The 12,516-nt window shown below is 39.2% G+C and overlaps 1 protein-coding gene across 3 annotated transcripts in view; it reads right to left on the bottom strand.

Moving 5' to 3' along the window:
* The window catches only part of LOC147331682 (carbonic anhydrase-related protein 10-like), a 154,071-nt gene that overhangs the window by 68,647 nt on the left and 72,908 nt on the right, over nucleotides 1-12,516 (bottom strand). For all 3 annotated transcript variants that reach the window (XM_086287887.1, XM_086287886.1, XM_086287888.1), the window contains exon 3: nucleotides 3,628-3,770. In XM_086287887.1, coding sequence (XP_086144013.1) covers nucleotides 3,628-3,770 — 143 coding nt within the window. The remainder of the gene's footprint in view (nucleotides 1-3,627; nucleotides 3,771-12,516) is intronic.

Below are 12,516 nucleotides of genomic sequence, written 5' to 3'. Positions count from 1 at the left end.
GGAGAGCCTTCAGTTTTCAGGCCCCTCTTCTGTGGAACCAGCTTCCAGTTTGGATTCGGGAGACAGACACTATCTCTACTTTTAAGATTAGGCTTAAAACTTTCCTTTTTTCTAAAGCATATAGTTAGGGCTGGACCAGGTGACCCTGAATCCTCCCTTTGTTATGCTGCAATAGATGTAGGCTGCCGGGGGATTCCCATGATGCATTGAGTTTTTCCTTTCCAGTCACCTTTCTCACTCACTATGTGTTAACAGACCTCTCTGCATTGAATCATATCTGTTATTAACCTCTGTCTCTCTTCCACAGCATGTCTTTATCCTGTCTTCCTTCTCTCACCCCAACCGGTCGCAGCAGATGGCCGCCCCTCCCTGAGCCTGGTTCTGCCGGAGGTTTCTTCCTGTTAAAAGGGAGTTTTTCCTTCCCACTGTCGCCAAAGTGCTTGCTCATAGGGGGTCATATGATTGTTGGGTTTTTCTCTGTATCTATGAAGCGCCTTGAGGCGACTTTTGTTGTGATTTGGCGCTATATAAATAAAATTGAATTGAAAATTGAATACATACAGAAAAAGAAACAAAGCTTTTTATTTGAAGTAAGTATTTTAATCAGTTTAAACCATAAACAAGTTACACCCATTGGTAACCTCAGTAGTTTATAGACATATTTCATTTGTCCAATCATATGGACATACATAGAATACCATCATTATTATTATTATTATTATTATTATTATTATTATTATTATTATTATTATTATTATTATTATTATTCAGCATTTCTCAAGTTTGAAAGTTCCAGAGGAAAATGATCATTATTCCTAAAGTAAACAAATGTGTGTCATGTGCTCCGAGAGAAAGCTTGAAGGCAGTCAGTATTCAGACATTAAACTGTGGATATGAATCACCCACAGTCATCATCACATCAAACCTTAGAAAACATTAAATCCATTTTGAGCTAGCAAAGCATCTGGATTTTGGAAGGGAACAATGAAATCTAACAGCAAAGCACCATATTGTTCAAGATCAAAGCAGCCTTTGGCAGTGAAATTTTCATAAAGACATTATGTTGTGAAATAATGACTTATGATTCAGAACAGACTACGTCCTGAATCAAAGGAAGATATGTTAAAAATGTACATTACGTTTGAAGTCGGACTCATTTTCAGGATGGATTATTGAAAATAAAGGAAATATGCAAGTCCCACAAGAACAATTATTTAATGAATGCTGGTAGTGAACTGCTTTCAAGGGAAAAGTGAAAACCAACGATGTAGATGTCAAATATAATTACATTACAGGTTAAAGCAAGAGAAATTTGTAAAATTCATAGTTCATCACCTATGATTTGTGCAATGTACTTTCTTTGCTTATTTAAGGATTTGCTCATAAGTTACACGTGTTATGTTGGCTAATGTATCTTATTACCCTGTATTCATATATATGCAGCTAAAAAGTTGTGTTTTTGTTTTGTTTTTAAGAATAAGGAACAATGTTAATGTCAAATAGTTCTGAGAACAGGCCTATAAATATTACAATCCTTACATGTTTGAAATCTGGCTAATCTCACATTCAAGATACTTTCTCGTGAACCTCGTGTAGCTCCAGTTATTAGATTTTCAGAAGTTCCTTTAAATCACAATTCAAAAGGTTTTCTCTGAATATTTATCCCTCAGATCCCTCAGGATACTACAGTAGACCTGCATGTTGACAGTTTCCCCGAGGGATGAATTCACAGTGTGCAATCCAATGAATGTTGAAATAAAGGCATTGTTCCCCCAGTGTTGTTTCTGGGAGAACCTGCCAGAACCTTCTTTGCCCAAAGGCAAAGAAACTGAAAACTGCTCAGTTATAGCTGGAGACCAAGCTCTCAACACCAACCTTGACAGAAAATTCAGGTAAGTTTAAAAGTCAAGTTAATGCTTTCTGTCTATCCCAACATATCTGAGTAGATGACCTTGAACATGAGCTTTCAAAAGTTCATGTTCTTACAGCTGAAAACCGTCCACTTTTATCCAGTAATAACAGATTACCATAGGCTGGATCATGCTGAGCTGCCTCTTTCAGCTAACGTGAACATTTTGGGAGCGCAAAAGCTTCCTTATTTCTAATGTAATGACAAATTTGGCTGATGAAGACTAAAACTAAATACCTTCAGTATTCAGTATTTGATATTTTAGTTTAGTTTATTTTGTCATTACACACTATCATTTAAGATTGCTTTTTTCCCCCAGTTTTTAATTATAATGGTTTTCTGAGTTACCATAGCAACCTGTCTATGGGCAAATTGGACTAATTTAAACGAGGAGTTAAATTGTTGTCCTGCTTCTCAATACCTTTTGATGACCTCACATTACTCTCTTTATTGCCCCCGAATAGCTACTTGTATGTCATTCACAGTGGCAACTGTAACAATGTTCTGCTATAAACATCTCATTTGTCAAGTCTTGGCCTCTTTTTACGAATCACAAGGAGGGAAGTTTAAGAAAAATTCACTATCTGGCCTTATGGGGGTTTGTTGTCCCAGCCTAAATTTCCTGCACTGCAACTCAAATACAGTCCGTATCCCTTTCAACCCCAGTGGTCCCTGTAGCAGGAGTGAGCCTTTTCTGTTATTAAACTGCAACCAGCTGCTGTTATTTGAGGGTTTCAGAGTGTGGCACACTGAAGTGAAAAAGTAGTCTGGTATTACTCCGACTGAAATGAATGCAGCATTTATTGTGCTTTCATTTCTGATGTATTACATTTGGTGGAGTTACAGGTGAGAATTTTTCAGAACAGATTTAGAAGCATCACCACGGCTGGCTTGTATTTTCACTCTAATTTACAGGTTTAACTGGGAACAATTTTGCCCCGTAGTTGTGCAGTTTGTACTTACAGTTCTGTAACTGTTCATGATGACTGAATGGGAAATTTCAGGTCAAATTTCTATAAAAAATAGCCTAGGGCTTATGTATTAACACATAAGCCCTTTCTCGGTTTCTGTCAGCTGCTTTTACAAAATATGTCCACCCCCCAACCCACCTCCAAGGCCAGCTGCGACCCCGGGACAAGGCCAGTCCAGCCCTTGAACCACCAGCTAACCCCCACCTGAGGCAGGGTGTTGGAAGTCTTGCCCACTCTAAATTTGTGACAAAGCTAAATTTGCACTCTTGTAGCCAGACCCCTTTTCCCCACACTGACATTATTATGGCCAATAACTAAAATACATTTCCAAACTGTCATAATGAATCCAGGATGAAAAGTACAACATCCCACAAGCTGTGTTTAACTGTGATTTTAGGTGCTTTAAAGAGGATTTTTCCTCCAAAGATTAACTGTGATTGCTGTGTAAAGGGCTAAAATTGTAATGCCTCCTGAGCCTTGGTGCAGCAAAATGCAGCTGGGAATTTCAAAGCCTTTGGATATAGATGAATCATTGTCTCTGACCAAAGTTTCTCTGCTTCTTGATTTAGAGGTAGTGTCCTGGTCTGTGTTCTTTCACCCTGATGAATTAAAGCCCAGCGACTGTCACAGAAGGACAGTCCTGCTTGTGTCTCGACATTTGATGAGTTTTGTCTCAAAACATGAGCTAAAGCTCCTCGATCGCTAGGTGAAAACCATTAGGAAGCATTTTCATTTGGTGACCCTTACCTTATGTCCTCCTGTATTGAGCCTGAGAGGGGTCAGGTACGGGTCAAAAATCATGTGACTGGTTTCGATGTCGATGGGAGACTGCCTTTTCCCAATGGCACACAGGTTCCAGGCTGAGTTCACCAGACCCCAGAAGGATGGAACTAGTGTTGGAACGAGAGGGAAAAAAGAAAGCAATTATTGTGTGAGCGCCTGTGCATGCCTGTGCACATGCAGGCACAAGATCAAACCATAAAAACAGAAAGAAAGGGAGCAGATGAGCTTCATTATGATGGGACAGAAGTGCTGGTGGAGTTTAGGGAGATTTAAATTTACATATGGCTTCATTAAAATCCAACTAAAAAAAGAACTTTCATTAAAGTCTCCAGGTTATTATCTGCAAGTACAAGTAAGGCGGAGAAATGGACTTCTTAAAAGTGACTCAAAAGTTCTCTCCATCGTTTTTATTGCACATAATTTACAATACCAGAACTTGGCAGACCCACAGGCTAAGCTGAGCCTTGCAACAGAAATATACCTCCCCGGAATAAAGTAGTACATCTTACTTTTACACTTAAAATATTTTCATGATGGTTGTTGAATTTTCTGTTGATAACATAATAACAGCATTAATTAACATTGTAAATATAAGGATCCTGTAATTGAGTCTGTGTTTATTGTGTGAATGCTGAGTATTAAGCTCATTCTCATTCCCAGGGTGTCAGTTATTTGGGTAGATTTGGCGTGTGTTCCGAGTGAGATGAATGGAAGGGGTGTTTCAATGTTTTCCTAAAAGTAACCAAGTCATTTTCAGCACCTAAACGTAACTCTTTTTTAGTGTATTAACCTGGCAATATAGTTTTCTTTGCCTAAAGCTGCCCTAATACTTTAGTGCCAAACCTAGCCAAGACGTTTTTGTTGCCTGTACCTAATAAGTGAATCAAAGCCACAATACAAAGTTAATAATAAAGCTAAAATCAAAACAATTAGTGAGGAAAAAAATCACTAACTCTGTTAACTGAACTGTAAAGGAATAAAACACTTTTGACATTCACTAGGGCACAAAGGCTTGTGTTTCATTGGTCCTCTAATGAACTGGAACTGAATGCTGAAAGGCATCACTGATGTCCCCTCATACCCAATATACAATGCAGACCACATGGAACCATTTTTTCTCCCTCTGTGCTCGAGCATATACACTTGGAAATAAAAGAGTAGATACTTGACTGAAGTGGCGAGACTGAGCTTCATTTGATTTGGTTTCCATTAATGAACAGTGCTGTGATAAAAGTCTTTGCCCCTTCCTGATTTCTTCTTCTCTTCTTGTCATACTTGAATGTTTCAGGTCATCAAACAATAATAGTAACATTAGACAAAGATAAGCCAAGTTTTTTTTTTTCTTTTTTAAAAAAGAAGATTTAACATAAAGATTTCACACTTTAAAAAAAGGTATCAAATAAAACTGGTCCAATGGGAATATCTCAAACATTTAATTGACTCAATGATATACTCTGATTAAAAAGACACGGCATACTTTAAGCACTTAGAAGTCTGTTGTGTCTGATCTCATTTAGCACTGTAATGATATACTTGCATATTCTACCTTGTAGTTGCATTAAACTGTACTGTGAATTTTAAAAATCAAAGTCTTTCTAGAAGTGAAGTAGTTTTATGCCTTTTATTATGACACAATATTTCATCGTACACCTCTCTGCATTTAATCATTAGTCATTATTAATCTCTGGCTCTCTTCCACAGCGTGTCTTCGTCCTGTCTTCCTCCCCTCACCCCCAACCAGTTGCGGCAGATGGCCAGCCATCCCTGAGCCTGGTTCTCCAAGAGGTTTCTTCCTGTTAAAAGGGAGTTTTTCCTTCCCGCTTTTGCCAAAGTGTTTGCTCATAGAGGATCATTGTGAAACCTAGCCCTCAGTAAATCACATGATAGGATGGGGCTAGGCTTCACAATGGGTACACGCAAAACCTTGGCTGATTGTGACCCATGCCGGTTTTCACACCTTGGCTCGTGTGATTAGGTAGAGGATCAATCGGAGGTCCATGACCCTCTTGGGGACTCTCCCATAGGGCTTAAAATCAGGGACTCTCCACCAGTTGCTCTTAGAACTGAAGAAACTTCTCGGATGAGAAGGTGAAACGTCTTAAAGGAAACTTAAAGAAGTCCAGACGCTTATCTTTCCAAGCTCCTTAAACAACTAAATTGAACATTCCTGTGTAAGAGAACAATTTTCCTCTTTTTTCCATATTTTTTTAATTTTGCAATACCTGTACTGCAGGATCCCTGCTGTCTGAAACGTTTAACCTCTAAAAGTTAGACTGTTCATTTTAAAAGGTGTTTTTTAAAAAACAAGAGCATGAAAATTTTCTTTGATTCTTGTCAAATTGCCATGTGGCTATGATAACTGCCATATCCAAGGTTTATAATGTAGCAGCACATAGTAACATGTAATTAAAAACAATATGATGATGTCATGATGAAACAAGCATGTTTTCTGAAATATTGCACCTGGGAGGGAACAATTCTGAACTTTATATGGTTGCTACGGGTTAATTAGCCAAGGGTGAGGAATTTGACTACCAGTAGATGTTTGTAATAAATCTTTTGGCTTCAGTGTTCACTTTAACCAAAGCACGTGTCAGTGATAAATTAGGCTTTGTTGTGTTATCTCAACATGTAATGCAGGATCATTGTAAACCCAAGACTCTTGTAGGATTAGATGTTCAGATAATCAGAAGAGTTTTGCTCTCTATCAGATAATCCTCTGTAGTCACATGATTACTACTATCCAGAACAGAACAAGCTGGACAAAGAATGGGACTGGAAATATGGTAATGATAGCTGATGTTTAAGGCAGCCAGATGGGGGCAACATGTGTTAGCAATGCAATTGACAGATAGGGAAAGGATGCGCACATGCTCACAGGCATACAGAGCCTTAGATGACATTACTAAATCAACTGTAATTTTGACACATGCACACAAAGTCTTTCTCTCGCCCCAGGGCTTATCACTAACTGTCATAATGCTTTTCATCTCCAGGCTTAATGACAATTCAGAGTGTGAAACAGCTGTCATTTTGCTCTAAAAAGTAATCAAGTCATCTAAGCTAAGACCCAGCTAAATGGGTAAAGAAAAAAAATTGAATGATTGAAGTTTTGGTCCACAAAATTTAGATCAGAAAACTTATTTATATAACTTTCTCCAATTGCACTCTATTTTAAAATTCATGCACACTGATTAACACCTGGGAGCTGTTCCTGACAGCCTCTACTGCTATCCCCCCACCCTTCCCTTCTTACAGTCTGTTCTCCTCTCTCTCCAGCCTCATCCATTCTTCCATCCCTCTCTGACCATATTCTGGGGAGAAGTGGAGTGACAGATGTGGCAGCCCTGACCTGCGGAGTGCAATCCTGACCCCTGCTTGGCACATATCCGCACACGGTTATATCACCAAGCTTTGTTTGTTTGTGTAAGTAGGTCTGTGTGTGACACACAGACACCCACTGTATGTCAGGAAACACATCAAGCTCTGTAGGAAACAAATAATTACTTGGGTCTAAAAAGTGGAATATGTCTATTGTGTTGTGTATGGGATTTAAATAATGGTGGCAGCTATTAGTCAGGACTCCTGTAGTTTCATTGCATCTAAAATCCAGATTGTCAACTGTGTTAGATTACATCATGTCGGTCCAGGTCTCTTTTAATCTTGAAGTGCTATGATGTAAATACAAAAAAGACTAAACATTAACACTTCATTGTTTCAATTTCAATCTAAGCTGAAATTTATTATAGAAATGGACAGCTGACAAAACAGAACCAGAGAAAAATAAATAAAGGCAAATATAGAAATCATAGAACAAAAGAACCTGCTTGAACAGTTACGCACCCAAGTATTTCACAGTATCAAAGTAAGCCATTCATACTTTTCTGTATGCCCATGGGTAAGTTACAAACATACTTATATTGGTGAAAATATGTATGAATACACAGAACTGCCTCTGCAACAGCTGGCGGCTTTAAATTCATTTGATTGTTATATTGATTTTCAAGTAGGTCAAATAAAACTTTTCCTCAAATTTCTGCTATTTTAGCACAAGTAGAGATTCCCAACAGACAGATAAAATCCAAAAAGATTATCCCACGGAAATAGTTTAGAGATCTTTAAAACACAAATATGCTGCTCTAGACTGGTTATGAAATACAGGAGGAGCATCATATTTTCTAAATAAACAGAGTTCATTTTGGTTTGGCAGAAATAAAAAATGATTCTAGACATACTGGATTAAAGTTATTGACCATGGCGCCACCCCCAGAGAAATAAATCTCATCCGAATGGCTTAAGTCAGTGGCTAAGCTAATGCTTCTATGCAGCTGTACTTAAGCATATTGATGTTTTAAGCTAATTGCTGTCAGCATGCTAATATGTATGTTTAACATGCTCACCATGTTAGGATGTTACAACGTTAACACATTTGTTAACAAACCAAAGATGAAGAACATCCTAAATCCTAAAATTATTTGGAAAAAACTAAAGCTTTTCACCAAATCTCTACAGGCCATGAGTTTAACTCATACACCACAAACTTCAGTTCTCTCAATATCTTTTAGTTCACATGTCACAGGCATTTTTCAGGATTTGCTAGCAACTGGACTACAAATATACACTAAGGATACAGCTTTGCTTGTGGCAACAAATTCCTCTTGAACATAAAAAGGGTTAAGTGGCAGCACAGAACAAGGACTAAGTTTTGATGCATTTCTGTCATTTATATCATACTACTTAGCCTTTTGGTCTCAGGTATCAGTCTGAGCTTTTGAACCGTTGACATCCCTTAAAATCATCGTAGGAATGTTAAAAGACAAAAGACTATTTAAAAAGGAAAACTGTGGAAATCAGTGAAACCAGTGGGTGATGTCACACACACACACAGTCCGTACAATCGACTAATAAAGAAAAAAAGGACACAAAGACTAAGACAGGTAATGAGAGTAGAGAGACAGAGACTGGGACGGAGGGAGGAAGCCCTGAGGACCAACCATCCTTTTTAATATTAATAAATGTAACCGGGTTCAAATGGCGGGGAAAAGAGAGAGAGACAAAAACTGAGAGAGAAAAGGGGGATAAAGAGTCAAAATGCACTGCCTGCAGATATGTGGAGCTTAAAAGGAGAAGAGCTTTCTGGAAACGTGCGTGTTAAGTGATAAAGACTTGTTTAAATCTGCACTGTAGCATGGGTTACTGTATGGTGGATGACAAAAGCTGTCGGATACTGGGTTAATCTGTATTATCAACCACCAAACTGAAAGAATGCACAACTAGTAAAAAGTCTGTCTTACTCTTCAGTGCTAAATGGGCTCCATTGTTGTCCAGGAACTATTAAAATACATCAATGAGCCAAACAGCTTTTATGGGTAATGTGTCCCTTCATTACCACGAACATTTACGTTCCCACATACACAATTCTGCTGCCCCAAATGCTCAATAAAGCATTAAATATGGATTATTCCGCCACAGATTGTAGAGCTTGAGAAACGCTCTAACTCTATCTGATTGAATAACCCTTGTTAAACATAGTAACCAGTAGTTTATGGGGTATTACACAGGTTTTGTTTTAATGTAAACAATAATCTTGTTGACAACAATTAAGAGAGGTAAACTATGGAAAAATATTGTTTTTGCTTGTTTCTCATCTTTTATTTAAACTGAAATGAACTCATGGCGTGTAAGCTCCTGTAGATCCATCCAAAGATACAGTCTCACAGTCACAAAGATTTTGAACAACCTATGAAAATATTCAAAAGTAAGGCAAAGAGATATTTTCATCAAGGGATTATTTGCTGGACTACTTTTGGTTGGATGAACGACTTTCACAAGTCTGCTGGTAACCTGACAACCCCAGTTCATTTTCTGTGTTTCTTTGAGCGAAAATACGTAGCTCATGGAATAAACCGAAAGCACATTTTACACCTATAAGAGAGACAGTCAGAAGATTATAATGAAAAATTGAATAGCAGCTGTGAATGAGCAAGGCAAAAAGAGAGAACATGAGCTCTTAGGGAACAGTGGAGTGACTGCTGTTCTGAATGGAGGATGGAGTTGCTATCAATGTGCCAAAAATGGAAGCTTAAGGGTAGATAACTGGGAGCAGAACAAAGCTGTCAGGGGTGGAGCTCACTCGTGGGGATGAGGTGTAAGGCTGTTCTGAAACCCCTTCATTCAATCAAATCAATTTGGAGTGATCCTCCTCTCCCAGATAACAATAGCCATTAAGTAGATTGGTTACTTGTACAAATATGAGTTTTGCTACTTTCAGAACTGATGTGTAACAGCGGGGAACACACGACTCAGTCACAAAGCCTGCAAACGCTCACATTAACCTTTCTTGTTCTTTACAAAAGCAATTTATCCACTGAAATGATTTCATTATCAGGTCCTGCTACAACAGAAGCCATAATGAAAGACCCTTATCAGACATACATTCTGTATCAGTACTGCAGTTTGTCGGTCTCTTTGAAATTCTACAAACATAAGCTCAACACGAGTACTTATCTCACTCAAAATTTTGAAGCACACCTATTCCTACTCGTCTTACCGTATTTTCACGACCATAAGGCGCACTTAAAAGTCTTAGATTTTCTTCAAAAAGTACGGCGCGCCCTATAGCGCAGTGCGCCCTGTGTGTTGTAAGGAGGACGTAGTAGAGAACACCATGAGAACGCTAAAGGGTGAAGTGTGGGCGTTGATCGTATATACCGGACAATCGCACATACCTGTATAAAAGGACAGGTATGTGCATTATGTGGAACATCGTTGTTTTAACAACCCTGAAAATGGCAAAGAGACACGCTTATGAAGCACAGTTTAAACTGAAGGCCATCAGCTATGCGGAGGAACATGGAAATCGAGCAGCGGCAAGAGAATTTAAGATTAACGAATCGATGGTTCGCAAATGGAGGAAGCTAGAAAACAAGCTCCGGCAGTTCAAGAAAACGCAGCTGAGTTTCCGCGGACATAAGGCGAGGTGGCCCGAGTTGGAGGAAAGACTCGAGCGGTGGATCATCGAGCAAAGAACGAGCGGGAGAAGCGTTTCGACGGTCACCATTCGACTAAAAGCAGTTTCACTAGCTGAAGAGATGAACATTGAACATTTCCAAGGAGGTCCGTCTTGGTGCTTTCGTTTTATGAAACGGTGCCATTTTTCCATCCGGACCAGGACTACGGTAGCGCAGCAACTTCCAGCGGATTATAAGGAAAAGCTGGCCATCTTCCGCTCCAACTGCAGCAAACACATCGGCGACAAAAACATCCAGCCCAGCCACATCACAAACATGGACGAGGTCCCGCTCACTTTTGACATCCCGGTGAGTCACACTGTGGAGAAGAAGGGGACCAGCACGGTAGCGATACGCACAACGGGGTATGAAAAGTCTTCTTTTACTGTTGTGCTTGGCTGCCATGCTAATGGACAGAAACTGCGGCCTATGGTGATTTTTAAGTGAAAGACTTTGCCTAAAGAGAAGTTTCCAGCAGGAATCATCATTAAGGCAAATGAAAAGGGCTTGATGGATGAGGAAATGATGAAAGAGTGGCTGAGGGAGGTGTATGTAAGGAGACCAGGTGGTTTTTTCCACGCATCACCATCGCTGTTGATCTGTGACTCTATGCGTGCCCATCTCACAGCCGATGTGAAAAAACTAGTAAAACAAATGAACTGTGAGCTTGCTGTCATTCCGGGAAGCCTGACAAAGGAACTCCAACCGCTGGACATCGGTGTGAACCGCCCGTTCAAAGTAAGGCTGCGAGCGGCCTGGGAGCGATGGATGACCGATGGTGACCACAGTTTTACCAAGAGTGGAAGGCAGCGCCGGGCGAATTACGCCACAATTTGCCAATGGATTGTAGATGCTTGGGCTAACATGTCTGCTGGGACTGTTGTTCGAGCTTTCGCAAAAGCCGGCATCATTTCCGAGGAGCCGCACGGCACGGAAAGTGACTCTGACAGTGAAGAAAGTGAACTTGGCATGTTTGATGGAGATTTAGTGCAGCTGTTCAATTCAGACACAGAGGATGAGGACTTCGATGGGTTTGATTGATGATAAAAATGTGAGTACCAAACTTTGTTTTGCTCCTGCTTTATTTTTAAATACGCACACTTGTATGCTTGTGTGTTGTTGATGATGACGATTACCGGTAATAGAAATGTGAGTAAGGTACCGAACTCAGGTTTGCTCCCGCTTTATTTTTAAATACGCATACGGTACTTGTATGCGCCCTATAATCCAGTGCGCCTTATGTGTGTGTTAAATACAGTAATGGCACACATAACTGAGACTGCGCCTTTTAGTACAGTGCGTCTTATGGTCGTGAAAATACGGTACTTTCATCTAAATGTATGTCCTTTACCAAGCATTCATGTTGCTTGCTAAACCCCATCTCACAAGCTTCCTAAAAGGGTTGATTTGGACAGAATAGGGCTGCTCGATTATGGCAAAAATGATAATCACGATTATTTTCACTGAAATTGAGATCTCGATTATTTGACGATATTTATTTAACCCTTTAAGATCTATCATAGGACCAAGTCCACCAGAGCTTATATTATTTTTTTACATGTTGTAGTGCCATTAGTGGGAGCATTTCAAGTTGCTATACATCAATACAACTGTTATAGCCCATATTTTAATAATATGTATGCATTAAGTCCATAGTAACTACATCAATTACAAAAAAGTGCAATAAACTACAAAAAAATTGAAAATCGTTTTTGTTTTTTTTTTACATATATTTCTACTTGAGGAAATTTAAGAGGTTTATCCCTCAAAACTTTAAATACAAAAAAGTTGCAAAAAATAGTTTACAACAACAGGAAATTTATTTTGAGTGTCTTCATAGTTT

Source organism: Aulonocara sp. 'chitande type north' Nkhata Bay, linkage group LG4 (genome assembly GCF_057382095.1).
Source record: "Aulonocara sp. 'chitande type north' Nkhata Bay isolate Kocher_YH1m ecotype deep benthic linkage group LG4, A_spYH_male_GT1.1, whole genome shotgun sequence".
Lineage (NCBI taxonomy): Eukaryota > Metazoa > Chordata > Actinopteri > Cichliformes > Cichlidae > Aulonocara > Aulonocara sp. 'chitande type north' Nkhata Bay.
The sequence above is the reverse complement of the archived record's forward strand: the minus strand, read 5'-3'. Positions and strand labels throughout refer to the sequence as shown.